The sequence below is a fragment of the Herpailurus yagouaroundi genome, unplaced genomic scaffold (assembly GCF_014898765.1).
Source record: "Herpailurus yagouaroundi ecotype Mexico unplaced genomic scaffold, PumYag 379, whole genome shotgun sequence".
Classification (NCBI taxonomy): domain Eukaryota; kingdom Metazoa; phylum Chordata; class Mammalia; order Carnivora; family Felidae; genus Herpailurus; species Herpailurus yagouaroundi.
Window position 1 is genome coordinate 810,595 of NW_024412596.1, and position 22,487 is coordinate 833,081.

At 51.9% G+C, this 22,487-nt stretch overlaps 3 protein-coding genes across 7 annotated transcripts; 1 reads left to right on the forward strand and 2 right to left on the reverse strand.

The window, feature by feature from the left end:
* Nucleotides 1-1,156: 1,156 nt before the first annotated feature.
* On the reverse strand, nt 1,157-17,365 carry ZNF48 (zinc finger protein 48). Of its 3 annotated transcripts, none has more exons than XM_040463242.1 (3): nt 17,218-17,365; nt 4,991-5,084; nt 1,157-3,775 (listed from the first exon to the last, which is right to left on the reverse strand). In XM_040463242.1, exons 2-3 carry the CDS (start codon nt 5,067-5,069, stop codon nt 1,974-1,976), a joined length of 1,881 nt encoding a protein of 626 aa, XP_040319176.1. In that variant the 5' UTR covers nt 5,070-5,084; nt 17,218-17,365; the 3' UTR covers nt 1,157-1,973. The 3 variants fall into 3 exon arrangements, with proteins under 3 accessions (XP_040319176.1, XP_040319177.1, XP_040319175.1); XM_040463243.1 differs by lacking the exon at nt 17,218-17,365 and adding an exon at nt 5,623-5,833; XM_040463241.1 differs by lacking the exon at nt 17,218-17,365 and adding an exon at nt 5,252-5,551.
* On the forward strand, nt 13,288-17,224 carry SEPTIN1 (septin 1). Of its 3 annotated transcripts, none has more exons than XM_040463245.1 (12): nt 13,288-13,383; nt 13,872-13,919; nt 14,095-14,185; nt 14,285-14,371; nt 14,602-14,725; nt 15,034-15,168; nt 15,267-15,384; nt 15,939-16,040; nt 16,162-16,261; nt 16,486-16,651; nt 16,902-16,992; nt 17,106-17,224. In XM_040463245.1, the coding sequence occupies exons 1-12, from the start codon at nt 13,303-13,305 to the stop codon at nt 17,190-17,192; spliced, it is 1,230 nt and encodes a 409-aa protein (XP_040319179.1). In that variant the 5' UTR covers nt 13,288-13,302; the 3' UTR covers nt 17,193-17,224. The 3 variants fall into 3 exon arrangements, with proteins under 3 accessions (XP_040319179.1, XP_040319180.1, XP_040319178.1); XM_040463246.1 differs by lacking the exon at nt 13,288-13,383 and adding an exon at nt 13,630-13,674; XM_040463244.1 differs by lacking the exon at nt 13,288-13,383 and having other exon boundaries at nt 13,654-13,919.
* A 289-nt stretch (nt 17,366-17,654) lies between the features above and the next one.
* Nucleotides 17,655-19,942, reverse strand: MYL11 (myosin light chain 11). The gene is made up of 7 exons (XM_040463247.1): nt 19,814-19,942; nt 19,109-19,204; nt 18,785-18,860; nt 18,482-18,586; nt 18,297-18,375; nt 17,942-17,990; nt 17,655-17,852 (listed from the first exon to the last, which is right to left on the reverse strand). The coding sequence occupies exons 1-7, from the start codon at nt 19,814-19,816 to the stop codon at nt 17,748-17,750; spliced, it is 513 nt and encodes a 170-aa protein (XP_040319181.1). The 5' UTR covers nt 19,817-19,942; the 3' UTR covers nt 17,655-17,747.
* Between the last annotated feature and the right edge of the window lie 2,545 nt (nt 19,943-22,487).

The window sequence follows — 22,487 nt, forward strand, 5'->3', positions numbered from 1 at the left end:
ATGGAAGACCTTGAATGCCAACTTGAATGCCAAGGAGTTACGTTTTACAGAGAAATGTGGAAACACGGCAGGGTTTTTAATAGGGGAGCGACACAGTCAGATGTAATTTTACAAAGTTCGCTGCAGGCTGGCTTGGAGGTCGACTGGTTGGGAGGGGAAACACGGAACCCAGCAGGGGCGATCTTCCAAACGCCCCCGGAGACCTCCATTCAGATCTGTGGGTGTGTGTGCACTTAAGGACCGAAGTCTCCAAGAACCCCAGGCTTGAATGCAGCATTCTAGGGTTTCGAGAGTGTATTTAACAACTTGGCCGAGGTGGGAAGACCCGGAGGAAGGGCGCTCTAGCAAGCTTTCGTTGGTTTCTAGGGAAGCCCGGCGGATGGTTACGATCTCGCGAGAGCGTCTATCCGGGGACCATTCCCCCCACGCAGAATAGCGGAGACGCCCAACTCGCGAAGTTGCTAAGCGGTCTTGTACTTCATTTCTCAGATGGGTTAACTGCCCTCGTCTTCTTTGTCCCTGGCCAATCAGGTCAGTTCCTCTTTTCCTCCCCATTGGCGCCCTCCTCGGAAAAAGCTAGGAATTGTAGTCCTGCTCCTAATGACGCATGGGTCGCTGAGAATATAAGGTTGGTTTTTTTTCCAGGGACTAAAGAGGCATCCCCTTTGCCCTCTCTTTGGACTATGCAGTCAAACGACCTGTTTGCCGATAAATAAAAAAGGGCTTCAGGGAGGTGGGGTTTCCCAGTAGGCCCAGCATCAGTGTCGGGGACTTGTGTGCCTGTACTAGACGGAAGGCCACCTTTCCCCGGGTACCTGTCGCCATAGCAACGGCGCTCACGGACCGCTCACCCCCACCCCAGCCCGCCCTGTGGCGCCGAGTTTTTCCTTTTAGGGGCCGCGCTCGACGTTGTGGTGTAGGTGGCGCCCGTGGACAGCCAGAAGTCAGTCAGGAGCATCAGCTGACAAACCTGGTGGCTGTTTTTTCAACCAGATGTCACACCTAGATAGCGGCAGACTATCCCAACTTCTTCATTTGCTGGGCTCAAAGAAGACAAGAGACCCTCACAGGGTCACACATGGCTTCACCTGTGGTGGGGCTTTGACATCTTTTCCACCCCTCACCCTGCGCACACACACAAGCACAGAGTCCAAGCTTCAGACAAGAAAGTTTATTGGCAAGGAGATACATGGAAATGTGGCTGTCCTGCCTTGGAGCTTCCCTGGCCTCTCCTCACTCCAGTCCTGCCCTTCTCCCAGCCAGTGTGTCTCTGCTGACGTCCACCAGGACCTGGGCTTGGCATCGAGTGTAGGAGTGCTCCTTCTGCTGTCTCTGGTCTATTCTGCCAGTGTCCAGGTGTCAGGGCAGGTTGGGGTTCTCCAGGGCAGATGGGTCTGGGCTGTCCAAGAGCGCCCTTCCTGGCTAAGGCCATGTCCAGGGGCCTGAGCCTGCGTACTGGAGTCCACACAGCAACACTCTCCCCATCAGAAGGTTCAAGATGCTCCTGCCTCTCTACCACCCCAAACTCCTGAAGTCTCACTGTTGTAAACACAGGTCAAACCCTGTTTGGTGCTGGCCAGGGTGCTGGTCTCCTAAGGGCAAGGTTGGGTAGGAGCAATCCTTAACAGGTTAAGAGGCAGCAGGAATTTAGAGTTCTTTAAGGGCCCTCAGGCTAAGGCCAGTTTATTCATTCAGCAAGTACTTATTGAGTGCCTACACTATTCAGAGTACAAGGCAGTGTTCTAGAAGCTGGGGGTATAGACCACACTGTCAAGATCCTGACTGAGCCCAGCCAGGACAGTTTCCTGAGCTTCAAGGTCATTGTCTCCAATCTCTATTTCTATCTATTCACTCCTTTCTCCCATTTCTTCCCCTTCTTCTCCCTCCCACCACCTCCCCGGCCCTTTCTTCTCTGCTTAAGCAGCCGATACCCTCCCTTTGGTCTCCTGGGCCTCCATCTTCCCTGGACCCCATCACTCCAGTCCTGTTGGCGGCTCCTCTTTGAGGGGCCTTGCCCGACCATCCCCCGTCCCAAAGGGCCTCAGGACCAAGTGCCCACGCTGGTGCTTGATTCGGGCAGAACTGTCACCAAAACCTTTGCCACACTCTGCACACTTATATGGCTTCTCCCCAGTGTGTGTTCGCCTATGTTTGACCAGATCTGAGCTCCGGGGAAACTCCTTCCCACAGAAGCCACACACATGGGGCTGGCTGGGTCCAGAGGGCTGGGCTCGGACTCGGGGTCGAGGGGCCATGGGTGCTGGGCCAGGGGGGTTATGTGGCCTCAGGAGAGTGGATGGTGGTGGTGGCCGAGCCCGTTCACCTCGGTGGGTGCGGAGGTGCTTGACTCGGGCCGAGCTGTCAGCAAAACCCTTGCCGCATTCAGGGCAGAGGTAGGGTTTCTCCCCTGTGTGCACACGATGGTGTTTCACCAGGTCCGAGCTTCGGCGGAAGCCCTTGCCACACTCAGGGCACTTGTGGGGCTTGTCACCTGCCAGTGGTGGGGGTGGCTCCCCAGCCTGTGGGCCCCCGGGCTCTGGCTCCAAGCCAGGCAGGCCAAAAGGCCCATCACCTGAGTGTGAAGGGCTTCGAGGTGTCAGTGGGGGGCTTGTGCCAAGAGGAGGTGGGGGTGGGCTTGAGCTGGGGGGTGGGCTGGGGATCAGGGGGGCCAAAGGGTAGCCTGGGAAGCTGAAGTCCTGGGGCTCCATGTGAGTGAGGCGGTGGCGGAGGAGGGTGGAGCTGAGGCTGAAGGTGCGGTCACATTCCGGACAGGCGTGAGGCCTCTCCCCACTGTGGGTGCGGAGGTGTTTGACCCGGGCAGAGCTGTCGGCAAAGCCCTTGCCACACTCAGGGCACAGGTAGGGCTTCTCTCCCGTGTGCACCCGCAGGTGCTTCACCAGGTCTGAGCCCCGGGCAAACTCCTTTCCACACACATCACAGCCAAAAGGTTTGGGCCCCAGGTGACTGCGCTGGTGGCTCAGAAGGCTGCAGCTGAGCACAAATCTTTTGCCACAATCGGTGCAGATATATGGCTTGTCCTGGGCCTTGGGTCCCTGTGGGGCTGCCGTGGCTGCTCGAGAAGGCTGCCGTCTGGGCACCACGGGCCGGGGTGGCTGCTCCCCCCGGTGTGTCCGCTGGTGCTTTATACGAGCAGAACTGTCACCAAAGCCCTTGCCGCAGATGCCACATTTGTAGGGCTTCTCACCCGTGTGTGTCCGCTGGTGTTTCACCAGGTCAGAACTCTGCCGGAAGCTCTTGCCACATTCACCGCAGATAGTGGGGCGCTCACCAGCCGGGATCCTGGACCGAGGAATCTTTGGGGGACCCTGGGCTGGTGGTCGGGCTCTGTAGGGCTTTTCACCACTATGAGTTCGCTGGTGTTTGATACGGGCAGAGCTATCCCCAAAGCCCTTGCCGCAGACCCCACACTTGTAGGGTTTCTCCCCTGTGTGGGTCCGCTGGTGTTTCACCAGATCTGACATCTGCCGAAAGCTCTTGCCACACTCACCACACACGGCAGCCCGATCGCTAGCCTGGCCCCAGCGTGGCTCTCCCAGGAGCCGGGGACCTCTGTCCCGAGCCTGAGGTTTTCCCGGTCCCTCTCTCTGGACCCACAAGTCATCCCAGGTCTGGATGCCTTCAGGTTTGAGAGAGGCATTTCCTACTTCATGACCTGGAGCCGGATCTTCCTCTTCCTTGAACCCCAAGTCATCCTCCTGGGGGGGATGTTCAAACTCATCCGGCTGAGAAATCTCCACATTCTCACTCCCTAAACCTGGGGAGACAAAAGGGAGTAGTAGACCCTGCCCTTTGGCTCAGCTCCTATCTTTGATGGCACCTTCCCCAGGAAGGCTTCCTTGGCGATCTGTAGTCACAAGGATGTCTCTCCCTCTCTCCTCTGAACTTCTGAAATACTTATTATTGCTGCCTCTCATCAACAATGGTAACTTCCTGTCAACGTGCCCTTAATACGTGCCGGTCACTGAACTACCCATCACTGAATCCTTGCAAACAATCCTATGATACAATGCTACTACTACTCCCATTTTACAGACATGGAAATTCCAAGAACTTAAGCCACTTGCTTAAGGTTATAAAGCATCACGCTGGTAAGAACAGATACTACACTTGGCCAAAAGGCCAAGCAGCGATGGGGTTAGGAAGTATTAAAGCCATGTTTCTCACTCGGGTCTGTCTGATTTCCAGGCCTGTGTTAACCACTACATTATACTGTCTCTATATAGAACACCTACTATTTACTATTTCTATTATATCTTCTTATATTAGCCCATTGTGTAATGTATTACTTCAATTATCTTGCATATACCTGAGAGGACCCAGACCCACACCTGTCCCTCAAAATGCTTAGGAGAGGTAAGATCAAGCACAAATAATTATAATTGTGGGCTCAGAAAAACTGCGGTCACAAGAGAAAGAGGAAATAAGGAGATAGGGCGAAGCTTTCACAGCACAGAAAAGAGTAAACCATGGAGAGGAATGGAAGATAAAGCTGGAAAGGGATGCTGGGACTAGATTAGGCATGTAAGGCCTAGATCGAACACTACATTAAGGCTTTTAATTAGCAGGCAGAAGGGAACTAGGGAAGGTTTTTGAGAAGGCAAACAGGATTACATCTGGACTTGGATCAATGTGGCTGCTGAGTGCATCACTGAAGAGAAAAGGGCTGTGGGGAGGTTTTTGCAATTGTCAAGACGAGACAGAACGAGGCCTGAAGTAGGGCAGAGGCTGTGAGGCTGCTGATGAGTCTCCAGGAGTGGGGAGAGTCCTTGCGATGATGCCCCTTCACGGCCTGACGCACAGTAGGTGCTCAGAAACGTTGGCTCCCTCCCTCGGTTTTTGCTCCCCTCCCCCTCCCCCTGGAAGCACGGTTCACGTCCGATTTTTCTGGGCTTCGGCCAGACACAGCCCGGCACCGAAGTCCCCACCCAGCCTTTACCTGCCCGTGGCGGGGCACTGCCCCGGCCCTCACCTGTGCGGGCGCCTCTCAGCTGCTCCCTCTCCTCTGCGCCCTGGAGATCCGGGCCCCAGGGCTCCACCGCGCGCTCCATCGCCCGCACGCCGCCCTGAGCAAGGGGACAGACACAATCCCACGGTCACACAGCCATGTGCGGCCCGCGGCACCCTGTCGCTGCCCTCTGCCGGCCAGCGCGGGCACCGGGCAGCGGCCGGGTCCGAGGTGCGGGGTGCGGCTCCCGGTGACCCCCGCCCGCGCCGCCGGCCGTCCCTGCACCTGCTGCTCCTTCCGGCCCGCAGCGCCCCCTTCTCCTCCCAGCCGCCTCCGGCTGTGCCACACCGGCGCCCTCACGAGCTCCTTGGCGGGGTTTCGCTGCCGGAGCCGCCGGCGGCCGGGGTATGCGGGCTCCGAGCCAAATGGGGAGGGGGCTCGGACCCAGGCGTCCCGGGGGCGGCCGCCGGGGGCGGGGACGGGAAGCGGAAGCGCCAGGCCGCACCAAGCCGCTCTAGGAACTGGGAGGAGCTGCAAGCCTGTGGAGGCCGCCCGCGTCTGTTGGCGCTCGGTGGCCGGCGGAAGGCCGCGTGCCGCGGAGAGGGCTACTCTAAGCCGAGGACAGTTGCCCGAACTCGGTGGTATTAACCGTGTACCTCCTGGGCCGGAGCCGGGTGATGAGGGCCGAAGACTCTTCCTAATTGTCGCTGTGTCGGGCCACCTGCGCCGACCCCCGGGGCTGGCCGACTGCGCCAGCCACCCTGGCCCGGAGAGACAAAGAGAGATCGAAGACTGACCCAGGGAAAGGGGTGGGGTAGAGACCCAGGCAAACAAAGGGCGGCGGAGACCCCAGACGGGGCGGGGGCGGGGCGCCGAGACACAGGAAACAAAGCGCGGCGGGTCCTAGAGGCCTGGGGCCGGGGGTGGGGTGGGGATGGGGGCTGGGCTGGGGGAGACCGAAGCCTGAGCAGCAGCTAGAGGCTAGAGGCAGACGCCTGGGAAATGCTGGGGAGAGTCAGCCTTTGAAATCAGGCCCGGGGCGGAGACCCTGAGCCAGACACAAAGTCGTAACCTAAGAACCCCCAGTCAGAACGCAAAAGCCGAGAGAGACCGAGAGAGCGGCGAACCAAAAATACAGGAGCAAAAGATTGGCCTCCAGAGACAAAGAGATGTAGAAACATAAGAGATAGATGAAATCATTGGAGCACAGTCGGAAGAGCTATAAGAAAAGGAAGGGAATCTGCAGAGAAAACAGGCCCAGAGGCAGAGAAACAAAAGACAGAGAAACTGGCAGAGACAAAGAGATAGAGACACAAAGAAATAGGCCACAGGGAGACTAGGGACAGGTCGACAACCCTACAAAGGCCACACCCAGGGAGAGGCTAAAACATTAAACTATCGTTCCCAGCTTGGTGGGCCGTTCCAGTGGACCCTGGGGCGTGATCCCCAGTATCTGTTCTCAGCAAGCTTGCCTTTGGGGAAGGGGGGAGTGCTTGGAAGTGTTTGTTTATTATCTGATAAGTGAGGGGTGACAGAGGTTTGTATATCAATTCACAATTTATTAGCACCTCAGTGCTAAGCCAAGAGTTTGGGATAAGGAGGTGAAACACATGTAAGATATATCCTTGGATGCTACCAGTTTTAAGGGGCAAGTACACAAACCATGAAAAAGAATTGTAAGGGTGTGAGTTACATGGACCAGTTCAAGATACTGTGCGAGAGCAGGAAGAATTCTAAATTGGGAGTGAGTCTGCATGGTTCTGGATGCCTCCTATTCATGGGTATTAGACACAGAAACTAGGACCACAAATCAATCAGTACATACTTAAGCATCACGAACCAATATCTAGACACTGTCTACTCCCTGGACTTACAAAGAAACTCTCCAGGGAGCTCTTGATCCAGTAGAATATGGAGATGTGGTGACTATGAGACAGATCTATACCAATCTGACGAACAAAATATAATAGGAATGTAGTGCAGAGAGATACCTTCTGTAGAGTTTAGTGGCTGTGGACTCTGTCTTTAAGGCCATTTATGCAGTCTGATTCCTGACCTTGTCACTTAACTACTGTTTGACACTGCGGAAATTACTTCTGTTTCCTAAACTGTAAAATGGGGATGATAATACCGAATTTGAATGGTTGAGGATTAATATGTGTAATATGTATAAAACACTGAGCCAAAAAATATCAGCTTTTACTCTTTTGGCTAGAGTAACCAAGAAAGAAGGTGGCATTTTTGAGCTAATCCTGACAGAACTAAGATTTCGACAAAGTCCAGAGCTGGCTGAGGTGGGGGCTGAATGAAGAGAGATGTGCCCCCACATCAACAGTTGCCTACACACTAATCGAAAACCTACTATGTGCTAGAAGCTTGAGATCCAAAGATGGCTAAGACCTACCCTCAAAGAGGAAAATAGAGAATAGTTCTGTTTTAATGTGTCACGATGTCATGAGTTTACATAATAGGAAAGCAGTGGAAGCTAGAGTGGTATGTTTATTCATTTGCTCCACAAACATTTCCTGGGGGTCCCCCATGTGTCAGGCACTTGTACCGGCAAACAGAGGTAAGAGGGTACCAAATGGCAAAGAGCTAGCCCCTCTCGGAGGAACCCTCCCCTGAAAGGCGGCCAGCCCACACACCATACTCACTCTTGGAGCTAGCTTTGACTTTGAGAAGAGAAAGCCTGGAGTCACTAAGTCCGAACCTGAACTCCGGTCTAAAGATACAGAAGCCCTTCTAGGGTCACCAGGTGGGGGCCTTAGGTAGCTATGCAGGTTTGATGGCAAGATGAAAAAGAACGAATCTAGATAATTAAATGAGAAAAATGTCCACCATATATTGCCCGTAGGAATGTCAAGGCAGGATCTTCCTTTCTCTGAACAGGCCCCAAACCTTATAACATGAATGGCTGGACACATTTGTTTGAATAATAAGCATGTAAATGAATATTATGTCACTAGTAATTCATGTCATCTCTATACTAGACAAACCGAGAGCCTTTTCTGCAGGACAATTTGTTAATATGCACAAATGCCTTGGATACATGACTTCCTTTGATTCAGTAATTCCCCTTCCCCTAAGGAAATGGGACAAGTACACAATGATGGCACCACAAACAGGCCCAACCCATTTCAGCATTGTTTATCACTGGGAAGAATGGGAATCAATCTAAATGCCAAATATCTATGAATAGACACATGAAAAGATGTTCAACACCACTGATCATCAGGGAAATGCAAATCAAAACTACAATGAGATTTCACCTCACACCTGTCAATGTCTAAAATCAGAGGCACCTGGGTGGCTCAGTCGGTTAAGCATCTGACTCTTGATTTCGGCTCAGGTAATAATCTCGAAGTTCGTGAGTTTGAGCCCTGCATCGGGCTCCACACTGACAGTGTGGAGCCTGCTTAGGATTCTCTCCCTTTTCTTCTGCCTCTCCCATGCTCACTCTCTCTCTCTCAAAAATAAGCTTAAAAAAAAAAAGTTTAAAATCAACAACACAAGAAACAACAGGTGTAGGCTAAGATATAGGGAAAAAGGAGTTCCTGTGCACTGTTGGTGGGAATCCAAACTGGTGCAGCCACTGTGGGAAACAGAAAAATGGAGTTTCCTCAAAAAGTTAAAAATAGAAATATGATGCTGCAATCGCACTACTGGGTATTTACTCAAAGAATTAAAAAAACACTAATTCAAAGGGATATATGCACCCCAGTGTTTATAGCAGCATTATCAACAATAGCCAAACTATGGAAAGAGCCCAAATGTCCATCAACTGATGAATGGATAAAGATGTGATATGTATATGCAATGGAATGTTATTTAAGTATAAAAAAGAATGAAATCTTGCCATTTGCAATGACATGAATGGAGCTAGAATATGATGCTAAATGAAGTAAGTCAATCAGAAAAAGATAAATACCATATGATTTGACTCACATGTGGAATTTAGGAAACAAATGAACAAAGCGGGGGTGGGAGGGGGAAGAGACAAACCAAGAAACAGACTCTTAATTATGGAGAACAAACTGATGGGATTACCAGAGGGGAGGAGGGTGGAGAGACTAAGTAGGTGATGGGGATGAAGGAGTGCACCTGTCGTGATGAGCACTGGGTGATGTGTAGAACTGTTGAATCATTATAATGTACACCTGAAAGTAATATAGCACTGTGTGTTAACTGAGTGGAATTAAAATAACAACTTTAAAAAAGCACCCTTATCAAATTGTTAAATGTCATTTTCCTAAAAATAAATGAATAGGGGCGCCTGGGTGGCTCAGTCGGTTGAGCGTCCGACTTCGGCTCAGGTCACGATCTCGCGGTCCGTGAGTTCGAGCCCCGCGTCGGGCTCTGGGCTGATGGCTCAGAGCCTGGAGCCTGCTTCTGATTCTGTGTCTCCCTCTCTCTCTGCCCCTCCCCTGTTCATGCTCTGTCTCTCTCTGTCTCAAAAATAAATAAATGTTAAAAAAAATTTTTTTAAATAAATAAATGAACATGTCAAAAAATAATATATAGATGTGTATTCACTATAGAACAGTGTACAAAACATATGAAGTGACAAAAACAGGATTCCAAACAAAGTTATAGTATGATCCTAGTTTTGTAAATATGTTTATTCACATTTATAGAGCTAGGAGAGAATCTAGAAGGATAAACATCAAAATAGGGTTATACCATGGTAGTGATACTGGATGTATATATCTTTTTAAAAATTGTTTTTAAATGTTTACTTTTGAGAGAGAGCAAATGAGCAGTAGAGAGAGGGGGACACAGAATCCGAAGCAAGCTTCGGGCTCTGAGCTGTCAGCACAGAGCCCAACGCTGGGCTGCAACTCAAAAACTGTGAGATCATAACCTGAACCAAAGTTGGATGCTTAACCAACTGAGCCACTCAGGTGCCCCTAGATGCACACATTTCTATTCCATTTGCATTTTCTATTTTTTCTGTAAGAATGTGTTGATTATACAGCAAATAAATGAATATACATGTTATTTTCTTAAAGGCTCTTCAATAACTCAGGGAAGACCTGATCAGTTTGAACCCAGGGCAGATGCAAGGGGGTGGAAGGTGTAAAGAGAAGGAGGCCAATTATTTCTGATAGGAAGGTTCTGGAAACCAAGTGGATATTCAATTGACCCTTGAACAATGCAGGGATTAGGGACGCCAACCTTCTGCACAGTTTGAAAATGCACGTACAACTTTTGACTTCTCCAAAACTTAACTACTAATGAAATACTGTTGACCAGAAGCCTCAACAAGATAAACAGTTAACCCATATTGTGTATATATACTGTGTTTTTACAATAAAGTAAGTTGGAGAAAAGAAAATATTATTAAGAAAAGCTTAAGAGGGGCTCCTGGGTGGCTCAGTCGGTTGAGCTTCTGACTCGATATTGGCTCAGGTCATGATCCCAAGGTCGTGAGATCAAGCCCCCCATCACACTCCACGCTGGGCAGAGTCTGCTTGGGATTCTCTCTCTTTCCCTCTGCCCCCTCCCTCACCCCCACATGCTCTCTTTCTCTCTTCAAAATAAAAAAAGAAAAAAAATCATAAGACAAAATACCTTTATAGTACTGTACTGTATTTATTGAAAAAAAAAATCTTCATAGGGGCACCTAAGTGGCTCAGTCGGTTGGGCGTCTGACGATGGCTAACGTCATGATCTCATGCTTTGTGGGTTCGAGCCTCACATGGGGCTCTGTGCTGATAGCTCAGAGCCTGGAGCCTGCTTGGGATTCTGTCTCCTCTCTCTGCCCCTCCGCTGCTTGTGTTCTCTCTCTCTCTCTCTCAAGGATGAATAAACACTAAAAAAAAAAAAAAAAAAAAAAAAAAAAAAAAAAAAAAAAAAAAAAAATCTGCATATAGATGGCCCTGCACAGTTTAAACCCGTGTTGTTCAAGGGTCACCTGCACTTGTGGAGAGCAGCGGGGAGGAGCTCAGAGTTTTAATTAAGACCTTAGGGCTGCTCGAGGAGATAACAAATGCTGGAGGAAGAGCTGTGGTGGCATGAGGAGGGGTATAATTAGCCCTTCCCTTGGCTTCTCAAAGTACTCTGTTTATCTTCTTGTTACACTACATTTTTAGCACCAGTGCTCTGTGACACACTTACTTGTGGCTGTCTCTGTCTCCCCAGAGGGCCGAAACCCTGACTGATTCACTGTCTGGATCCTCAGCAAGGAGCAGATTTGAGATGATGACATGTCACACCCCTCGGCTCGAGTAATGCTAGCAATAACTAGCATTCTGCGTGAGCTCATCTCATATGCTGGGTACTCAACTAAGAGCTTAATGTGGATTAGGCCATAGAATCCCCACTGTGACCCTAAGAGGTAGAATTATTAACATTTAACAGATAAAGAAACTAAGTCAGAGAAGTTAAAGTCAGATGGCCACGATCACACATTTCTTAATCACGATGTCTCCATAATCCTAGGACTCTCGCACAACATTGGGGTTTTGTGTGGCAGGAGATTCCAATCCTATCTGATAGATAAAGAAAGTAAAGCTCAGAGAGGTTTTCTCCAAGGTTACATGAAGGGGACAGTAATAGAAATGAGTGTGAAGTAAGGGTAAGATAGACACATGGCAACATGGATGAATTTTAAAAAATAATGCTGAATGGGGGCGCCTGGCTGGCTCAGTCAGAAGAGCGTGCGAGTCTTGATCTTGGGGTCATGGGTTCGAGCCCCATGTTGGATGTAGGGATTATGAAAACAAAACTTTAAAAATTTTTACTCTGTCTTGGGACGCCTGGGTGGCTCAGTCGGTTAAGTGTCTGACTTCAGCTCAGGTCATGATCTCACGGTCCGTGAGTTCGAGCCCCACGTCGGGCTCTGTGCTGACAGCTCAGAGCCTGGAGCCTGTTTCGGATTCTGTGTCTGCCTCTCTCTCTGACCCTCCCCTGTTCATGCTCTGTCTCTGTCTCAAAAATAAATAAATGTTAAAAAAAAAAAAGTAAAAAAAAATTTTTTTTTAAATAGTGATGAATGAAAAAGTTAACAAATACATATTCATAGATATATAACCGTTTGCGTCAACATGCACTGCATACTACACGTTTTTCAAAATGTATACAAAGCAAAAAATTACACACAAAGCACATTAGGGTGGTTGCCTTAGGGCGAGGGATAGGAGTGAGCTATGAGGCTACCTTAGTCTGCTTCAGCTGCCATAACAGAATACCACGGACTAGGAATCTTAAACAAAAGACATCAACTTTCTCATAGTTCTGGAGACCGGAAGTCCAACATCAAGGTGCTAGCAGAGTTGGTTTCTGGCGAGGTTGATTTCTGGTTTCCTTGGGTCGCAGAGAGCCACCTTCTGTGTCCTCACATGGTCACATGGCCCCTCCTCTGGGCCTGCGCAGAGATCACAGGTGTCTTTTCTTATAAGGACCCCAGACCTATTACTGGATTGAAGTCCCTTACGACTTCATTTAACCTCAATTACCTTCTTAAAGGCCCTATCTCCAAATACAATCACATTGCGGGTTAGGGCTCCATCACGTGATTTTGGGGTCGGTGGGGACACAGTTGAGTTCGCAACAGGGGTTAACAGGGAAATAATAAATAGAACCACAGGAATGGGAAAAGAAAATGAGGTTGGAGCAGTAGACAGGATCCAGATCAAGCAGGGCCCAATAGGCCATAGGAAGGAGATCATCTGTAAAGGCTCAGAGAGGTCACTCAGTTCGTAAAGTCTAACGCCAGGGTTTGTGTATGTAGCTGATTGATTCCAAAGCACATGTCATCTGAAACTGCTTGAGTCCTGATAACTAAGTGGAAATGCATGTATTTCATTTTACCATGAGGAAAATGGAGTTTAGAGAAGTCAAATGACTTGCCCAGGTCACGTACTAAGTGGTAGAACTGAGGTTTGCAGAGTTCTTTCTGCCTCCAAAGCAAGGCTCCTTTTATATGTTCCGCAGCCTCCCAGCCTTTGGCCCTGACCAACTTCATTCACTTGTTATTTTACGCACTCATTCATCGAGTATATTATTTATTGGCACCTTCTCTGTGCCAGGCCCTGTGCAAGACACCGAAGACATAAAAATGAAGAGAACATGGTCCCTGCCCTCAGAAAGCTCAGCCAGTAAAAAAGATAGCCAGATAAACAAATGCGAGCATTGGAGAGGCTTGTGAAAGGTGTTAGGGTCTGGAGGAGGGAAAATGCCTCTGCCTGGGGTAGTTGCGCAAGATTTCTTAGAGGAAGATCTTTGAATCAAACCCTTGAAAGATCAAGAATACCAGAAGAAAAAACTCAATGTGGGCAGAACAAAGGATGTGGGCACTCTCCAAGGGCAAGTGAGAGAAGGGGTGATGAGTCCAGATGTGGAAGGCTCTGATTACCAGGCCAGAACTCAGACTTAATTCTGAGGCCACTGGGAAGCCCCTGAAGGGGCTAGAGCAGGTGAGTGCCTTGGCCAGGATTCTAAAGTAAGGTATCTCTGCCAGGGGTGTCCAAAGACTTGAAGTCCTTTTAAGAATCAGTTGAGCTGGTAAGGAAAATTGACGGCCCCTCCCACCTCTAATCTTGTTATGACTTTTGGTCCACGCAGACCGTGGGAACTTTAAAAAATTTTAACCATCCCAGTCAAAGCCTTCATCTCACTTACTAGAGATACTAACTTGCTTCCTTCCTCTCTGCCTACACCCACCTCCCACCAGGGTGATGGGGCTACAGTGGGGGCTTGGGAAAAAGGTGTGTAGAGAACCGAGGGGTTGAAGCTTCCCATGGTGGGGGGTGGGGGGGGTTGCCAAAGGGATCCCGTAAGTGAGAACTCCAGGTATTCTTGGTCTTGGCTTTCCCCACCTCTCCGGCCCAGTTTGAGCATCTCAGCTTCCTACATTGCCCGCCCCCCTTTTTTTTTTGCCACACTCAACTTCCTGCCTCACCAGAGGAAGTGGGGAGAGACAGCAGGTGCAGCGACAGCTAGCAGGACCATGGTGAGTCCTTATGCCCAGGAATACAGGCATCTCTGCCTTCAGCCCCCAGCCCCCAGAGTAGCCAGATCCAGGCCAACCCACAGTAGGCTGACTTCTCGCTCCTGAGGACAGGTTATACCGGAGGGCCCTTCCTGCTGCCCCCAGCAGCCTCATACTGTCTACCCCCCACCAACAGGACAAGGAGTATGTGGGTTTCGCCGCCCTCCCCAACCAGCTGCACCGCAAGTCCGTCAAGAAAGGCTTTGACTTCACACTCATGGTGGCAGGTCTGATGGGTTTTGTATAGGGGACCGGTGGGGGGAGGGGGTCCTCAAGCCACTCTGGCTGTCTCCTCACCTGACCAGGAGGACCTGTCCTGTCTACAGGGGAGTCAGGCCTGGGAAAATCCACCCTCATCAACAGCCTGTTTCTCACCAATCTCTATGAGGACCGGCACCTGCCAGAGGCCAGTGGTAAGATCCTCCCGTCCTCTCCAGGTTCTCTGTCTCTCCCATCCCCAGGCTGCACTCTCTTTTCATCTGGGTCTCCCATGACTTTCTGGGGGACTCAGGCAGCTCGCTGCTTTCTTGAGACTCCCCTGAAAAATGGCTGGGGGCAACTGTGATTCTGAGAATGGAGATCAGTCCTGTCTCAGGCCCCTACCCAGCTCCCTGTCCTCCCTGTCCTCTCTCTGTCCTCACAGCTCGCTTGACACAAACGCTGACCATTGAGCGCCGGGGCGTGGAGATCGAGGAGGGGGGTATAAAGGTGAAGCTGACCCTGGTGGACACACCTGGCTTTGGGGACTCAGTGGATTGCTCAGACTGGTGAGGAGCAGGGGAAGGAGCGGGGGCTAAGCTTCCCGGTATGGCTACTCTATGAAGACTAAGAGATCAGTTACAGGGCTGGTCTGCTCTGCCCCTGCCCTCCCCAAAAGGTGGGGTCTGTTTCTGGTGTCCATGCAGCCAAAGTGCCCAGTGTTTCCTGACACCCTGCCAATCTCCTCTGATGTCTTTAGTTGGAGCCAAAGAAACAAGTCCCCCTGCCCCCCCCCCCCAAGTCCTGGCTAGCCTTGGCCCCTTCCCTATGCTGTGGCCCCTCATCTCTGACTGTACTCTCTCCTCCCATACCCTAGCTGGCTGCCTGTAGTGCGCTTTATTGAGGAGCAATTTGAGCAGTATCTTAGGGATGAGAGTGGCCTGAACCGGAAGAACATTCAGGACTCCCGTGTCCACTGCTGCCTCTACTTCATCTCACCCTTTGGCCGAGGGTCTGGGGGGATACCCTGGGGGGCTGGGGTGTTTGGGGAGGGGTGGGGGAGGGTCTCAGTGGCTTAAGACTGAACCGTGACCAAATCCCTCGGTGCAGGCTCCGTCCCCTAGATGTGGCCTTTCTCCGGGCAGTGCACGAAAAGGTCAACATCATCCCAGTCATTGCCAAAGCAGATGCCCTGATGCCTAAGGAAACCCAGGCCCTCAAGCAGAGGGTAGGTCTGGTGACCTCTGACCTTTGGCCCTACATGAAACCAAAAGTCGCCATCAAACCTGAACTCAGCTTTGACTTCGTTGATCTTGGGCTAGCCTTTTGGAAGCATGATGTGCCAGGCTAGTCTGTGGGAGAAAATTCCTGAGGAAGATGGGGAGTAAGCTGACTGAAGGAGCTGTGTCTCTGGAGGCTCAGAATGGAACCTCTGGGCTGGATGCTTTGCTAAGGCCTGAGAGTGGCAGCAAAGATATGATCACTCTTGATAGCCCTCCCGCCCCAGGATAATGACCCCCACTCCAATGACTTAAGTAATCTCTACATGGGGCTGAAACTCACAATCCCCGAGATCAAGAGTCACATGCTCCACGGACTGAGCCAGCCAGGCACCCCTTTGAGATTTTGGTTTGGGGTATCCTATATGTCCACCTCTCACCATCTCTGTCTTTCATGTCTTTCTCTCTGTCTCTGACCACCTGGGACCTGTATCTCACTGTCTCCCACCAGGCAATGTCTGCTGCTCACAGCCTCTGTGTTTCTCTCTGTGTCTGCTCCCAGATCCGGGACCAGTTGAAGGAGGAGGAGATCAACATCTACCAGTTTCCCGATTGTGACTCTGATGAGGACGAAGACTTCAAGAGGCAGGATGCAGAGATGAAGGTGCAGAGGCAAAAGGAGGAAGGGGCAGAGAAGCAGGGGAGGAGGAGGTGTTGGTGGAAGCTGACAAAGAGGTTTCTGGCGAGGAGGGGCCAACGGTGATTCCCTGACTTCTGCCCTCCAGGAAAGCATCCCTTTCGCAGTCGTCGGTTCCTGCGAGGTAGTGAGGGACGGTGGGACCCGTCCAGTGAGGGGACGCCGCTACTCCTGGGGTACTGTGGAGGGTGAGTAAGGTGGGGCACGCGTTCTGAGGCCAACAGGGAGCCCAGAACGCCGCTGAGTTAACAGCACCCAACATATGAAGTTGGGACCATCTCCGGTCCCGGGGATCTTAAGAATCAAAAGAGGGGTCCTTGGACTGCAGACCCTCACCTAGAGTGGGGGCAGGACTCCGGGCAGACTTGACCTGGCCAAGAAGTTCCCTGACGCTCGCCGGTCCGCCCCTCAGTGGAGAACCCACATCACTGCGATTTCCTGAACCTGCGACGGATGCTGGTGCAGACACACCTACAGGACCTGAAGGAGGTGACCCACGATATTCTCTATGAGGGCTACCGGGCCAGCTGCCTACAAAGCCTGGCCCGGCCTGGGGCGCGTGATCGAGCCAGCCGCAGGTGAGAGCCCGAGCTCAGTCCTAGATGCTCCCAAGGCCCGGCCCTCACTACCCCGGACCCCGCCTTCACCATCCAGACCGATCCCCCAGAATCTTTCCCCACCCACTTTGCTGACGGCATTGGAAGGACAAGGCCCCGCCTCCTAGACCCCAACCTCGCCCCACGCCCTGCCTCACGGCTGTGACCCACAACCAAGGGTCCCGTCCTTGATTCCCTGTCCCCCCCCCCCCCCCCCCCCCCCGCCCTCTAGTAAGCTTTCCCGCCAGAGCGCCACAGAGATCCCGCTGCCCATGCTGCCTCTGGCCGAGACCGAGAAGTTGATCCGCGAGAAAGATGAAGAGGTGAGCAAGTACCTCGCTTCCCACCCCCCCCCCCCGACCAAGAACCCAAGTCCTCTGCGAAGTCCCTTTCTGGCCTCGCCCGGTCCCACCGCCTGCAATCTTGCCCCGCGCAGCTGCGCCGCATGCAGGAGATGCTGGAGAAGATGCAGGCCCAGATGCAGCAGAGCCAGACTCAGGGCGAGCAGTCGGACGCACTCTGAGGCCCCCGCCCCGGCCCTGCTTTACCTCGGCTCCGCCTTCAGTCCGTCTTTTGTCCAATCCCCGAGCCTCTGGCTGCCGGGCGCTTAATCCCAGAGCCCCAAACTGAGAAGTCCGCCCCGGCGCTGGGTTCTCGGGCTAACAGGTTCCCGCAATGCCAGAGTTTGTAGCTCCGACTTTGGCCCCGCCCCTCCCCGCCCCGCCCCGCGCTTCCCACCCCGCCCCCTGACTCCCATCTCCGCCCCTCTTCCCCCAAGTTGTGACTTCAATAAAAAGTTTCCCTGAAGCCACTCGCGTCTTCGCTTTCCCAGCGGGAATAAGTAGCGGGTGAAACCGCCCCACCCAGGCCTCCGGGCCACTCTTTACTCATTCATTTGTTGGGAGCTGCCTTGGTGCCAGGCAGTGTTTCAGCCGGGCATCCCACCTGAGCCCCTCTCCCACAAATGCACCGAAGGCGCCGCAGCTAATAAACAAAGACCAGTTGAGTTTTATTAGGAGTCGGGGTGGGGGGTCAGACTGGCAGGAGGCATTGGCCAGCAGAAGCCTAAGAGGGTCCCCTACTCCTGGTCCTTGGCGTCGCCATGCGTGATGACGTAGCAGATGTTCTTGTAGTCTACATTGCCTCCCACGTCGGGGGGGAACGCTGCCCACATGTTCCTGATCTGGGGAAAGATTCAGGGGCGTCTTCTACCGGTTGCGTACGCTCCCCTCACCCCTCCCTCTGCGTCTCCCGGGCCCCTCCCCAACTCACCTCTTCCGGGGAGAAGCGGTCGCACTGCGTGGTAAGCAGCTCCTCCAGGCTGGAGAGAGGTGACATATGGGGAGTTGAGACTGGGCTTCGTGGTTCCTTTCCACTCCCTCCCACCTCATCCTTGTTGTCATTCCTGGTATCATCTTCAAAACCGAAGTCACTGTAGATCCCTCACTGGTCTCCCAGTCTGGCCTCCCTGCTTTTGCTCTTCCCCTCCCGAATGTGCTATCAAAATGTACTCCTATTGCCCATTTCCACAGTTCTAATTTTTCCCTTATTCCCTCCCTTATACCTAACCCTTGGTAAGAATTTAAGGAGGCTTTCTGTGTGTGAGCAGCTGGAGAGGGTCACTTACAACTGCTTCTTGATGGTGCCCTTCCCCTCATGATCCAGGACCTTGAAGGCTCCAGTGATCACGTCCTCAGGATCAGCACCTGCAGGGTCAGAGGGCATGTGAAGCGGAAGGGTCCCTGAACGGTCTGTCCTTGAAAGGTCTGGGGAGGAGCGGTTGGGGGCTTAGACCCAAGACACTTCATTCACCTTTAAGCTTCTCTCCAAACATGGTCAGGAAGACGGTGAAGTTGATGGGACCACTGGCTTCCTTCATCATGGCATCTAGCTCCTCATTCTTCACATTGAGGCGCCCTGGAGCAGGGTGGGGGGAGCTGGAGTGGGGTCCTAGGGCCAAGGGTTGATCCTTCCCATAATTTCAGATCATCCCACCCACTTTTTGCCTGGGCAGGCTGAGGCCCAAGGTGGGGCTAGCAGGGCTGAAACCCAAGGCTTCCATATTCCCAGTACTTCCTCAGTCTTGAGTCTTTATGGGTGGGATAAGGGGCTCACCCATGGCTGCGAAGGTGTCCCGCAGATCTTCCTTGTCGATAATGCCATCACGGTTCTGGTCGATTACCGTGAAGGCCTGCGCAAGGTAGGGGCAGGGAGGGGTTAGGTCCCTTATGGCCGGGCTTCAGCATCCCTATCCCAGGCAGATCAGATTCTGGCCCCCAGCCAGCTGTCTTCTTACATGCCAAGCAGGGAGGGGAGCAAGGAATTCTAAACCCTTCCCCTCCCCCCCCCAAACAGGTGCACATTCCAGGGAGGGGTATGAGGGGGGAGGAACAGCAGGGGGTGCCTTTGGTCAGCCTTCAGTCTCCCTTCTCCTCTCACCTCCTTGAACTCTTGGATCTGAGTCTGGTCGAACATGGAGAAGACACTGGAGCTTCCGCCCTCTGCTGCCGCCCTTCTCCTGGCCTTCTTGGGTGCCTGGGGGGTGAGGGATGAGCAAAAGGGTCTATGGGCCAATCCCGACTCCTCTCTGGAGGCAATGGATTAGATTCAGGGTTCTTTGGGTCATTTTTCTAAAGCAACTGTTCTGGCTCTAGGCTTCCCCTTCCTTATGACCTCTGCTGAGGGGACTTGCTTAAATCTGTATCCCTAAATTCCTGTCCTTCATCCTACCCAACAAGTGGGACTTCTCAACAAGTCCCCTTCTCTGTGCCCTGAGCCTGTCTCCTCTGAGTCCCAGACTTGTTGTGTGACCTAATCTACTCATTCACCCTGTCTGAACCTCTACTTCCTCATTTATAAAATGGGAGTTGGACTTCTTGCCTGGCTGGTCCCAGAGGGTTTGGGGAAGAGGGAGTGCAGAAAGGTGCAGAGGATGCTTTGAGAGGGACAGGTCTGTGAGTGGAGAGTCTGGGCAGATTATCCTTGGTTGGGTCCTTTAAGCCATGATTCTGTATGATCCCCATTAGTAATGCCAAGAAAGGGAGGATTCATCTTTTTTTCTCTTACTGGACTGGGAATCGGCTATGTTCTTTTCAAAAGTGAAGCTGCCCTGAGGTCTGAGGGGTCTGGGGGATTCTCACTCACCATGTCTTCGGTCTCCTGGGGGCAAGGCAGTGGCTCTGGCTGGAAAGGAGCAGAGTCAGCCTGGGCAGTCCCTCTGGGGTTATATAGTCCTGCCCCAGGGAGCCCTCAACATTCCAAGGTAACCTTAGCCCTTTCGGTGCCCACCCCAGATACCAAAATAGCCCAGCTGAGGGCCTCTCCTTTCTTGGAGGGCCAAGCAGCAGCTGGAGCCCAGGGAGGGAGGAGGGAGTGGGTCTTGGGATGCATGTCTCACTGGGACCTGGGCAGAAAGGGATGTTCTCTTTCCCAAAAGCGGGCTGGAATGTGCCAGAGTTCAGAGAGGACCCAACCTGAGGGACAGTACTGGGGGAGAGATGAACCAGGCCCCTGTACCCCTGAGTGGGTGGGTCCAGACTTATTTATTTACTTTTGAAACATTCCTTATTTTGAAATTAATTTTTTATGGTTTTACTTATTTTTTTTTAACATATATATTTTTTATTTTTAAGTAATCTCTACACCCGATGTTGGGCTCAAATTTAACCCAGAGATCAAGAGTCGCATGCTCTACCAACTGAGCCAGCCAGGCACCCCTCCAGATTTAAACCCAGTAAACTTATTGAGCACTTACACTGTGCCAGGCACTGGGCTGTGCTTCATGGGTGCATTTTGGCAAGCACAATCCCTCAACTCCCATTGTGGAGTTCACAGTCAAGTGTATGTATGCCTGTGGGGTAGTGGCAGAGTTGAAAGGGAGACAGCTGTCTGGGAAAGCTGAAGAATAGGAAAGTCTTCTACCTCCCCTTCATGGTGGAGGGGAGGGTGTTTCAAGACAAAAAAACGCCAAGCATAGAATGACCAGGGACTAGAGACTAGACAGAAAGCCTGCTCTGTGAGTTTGGGCTTCGTGCTTCAACTCCCTGGGTCTTGTTTCCACCCTCTATAAAATGGGTATTAATTCCCATCCCACAGAACTTGTGGATATGAACACCATTTGGGAACAGTTTAGTGAAATATAATCATTACAATGAATAGTTAGGCCCTGTCTTGGTGGACTTAGAGTCTAGCTGTGGAGACAGGATAAATGCAGAGAATGATTCACAGCATTTGGTCAGGAGTACAGAAGTAGAGAGCATAGCAGCCGTGTCTGGGAGTATGGGGATGACTTTATGAAGGCCAGGAGAAGTGGGTCAGGTGGAAGTGGAGGGGCAGGTGTGCTAAGCAGAGAGCACAGACGGGCAAAGGCCTGGAGAAGTGAAAGATCAGGTTGCCAGAATGGTAATGGGGCTTGAGCAGAGGGTGCAAGGGGCTGGAGACCAGAGACTGGAGGGGCTTCAATGCCAGGCTGAGGGTTGAGAACTTGGCAGCCTTGGAAAGGTTTGAAACAGGAGAACATAATGGAATGTGAGTCTGTAATCATTTCTTTGGGTCCTATTATTAAAAAAATTTTTTTTTTCAATGTTTATTTATTTTTGGGACAGAGAGAGACAGAGCATGAACGGGGGAGGGGCAGAGAGAGAGGGAGACACAGAATCGGAAACAGGCTCCAGGCTCTGAGCCGTCAGCCCAGAGCCTGACGCGGGGCTCGAACTCACGGACCGCGAGATCGTGACCTGGCTGAAGTCGGACGCTTAACCGACTGCGCCACCCAGGTGCCCCACTTTGGGTCCTATTATGAAAGTTGGAACCGAGCGGAGGGGAGTCAAAGACCCCAAGAGGACTGCTACTTGGTCACCTCCGCCTGGGGGGCTGGGTTGGCCAGTGGCCCCTTTCTCCATTCTGGGCAAGAACAAGTTTGGCTGACTGTATGACTTTGAGGTGCCCTCTCCTGGGGAAATAGTGGCTGAGGAAACCCCAGGAGGCCACGATTGGCGAGGACACCCATCTCCTCCTTCATCTGCTTCCTTTAGGACCCAGTGTCCTGAGGAAGATGCCTCCTCCGTCTCCCTCCTCCAGCCTCATGCCAATGCCTCTAAGACATTTTCTTTTCTGGGCACTGGGGCCCAGCCACCTGTTGTCTCTAAGAAGCGAGAAGGAGCCACCCTAAACTTAGCAGCTGCCCTCGGCCTCCTGCACTGGCCCCTCCCTACTTCAGTGGACAGCTGTCTCACCTTATAAGGTTACCATGGGGGTCTAGGCCCAGGGAGGAGCCTTATTCCTGGATTCTGGGAGGGGAGGAAAACTCCAAAGAGGGGAAAAGGGAAAGTGCTCAGGTAGCTTGGGCCAAATGAAAAGTGGGGAAGTTGAGGAGGAGATCAGGAGCTGTATATCTAATTCAGACACTGAATGAGAATACACAGGATCTGGGTCTGAGCTGGGAGTGAGTAGCCTAAGAGAATTCAGAAACCAAGGAGGACCTGGGCATTGGGAGCTAGGTCTGACTGAAATTTCAGGATGGTGGACTCTGTATGGAAATTTGGGCCCTCTAACCCTGAGGCTCAGAGGGATGTGGGTCAGAGAAAGGAGAGGCTTGTAAAGTCAGGGCTTTGTGTTTGTGGTCTAGGGTAGCAAGGGCGGGGGGGCTCAGGAGATTGGGGTCTGGTTTCTTAGAAAATGAGGAGTATAGAGAGGTGTGGCAGTGAGGGGAGAGGAGTTGATGGGATAGGTCCTGGATACCCAAAAGAATAAGAACACAGATATGGGAGTTCCTGTTACTGGGAATTCATAGTTTGGGTCTAGGATGCCTACTAGAATG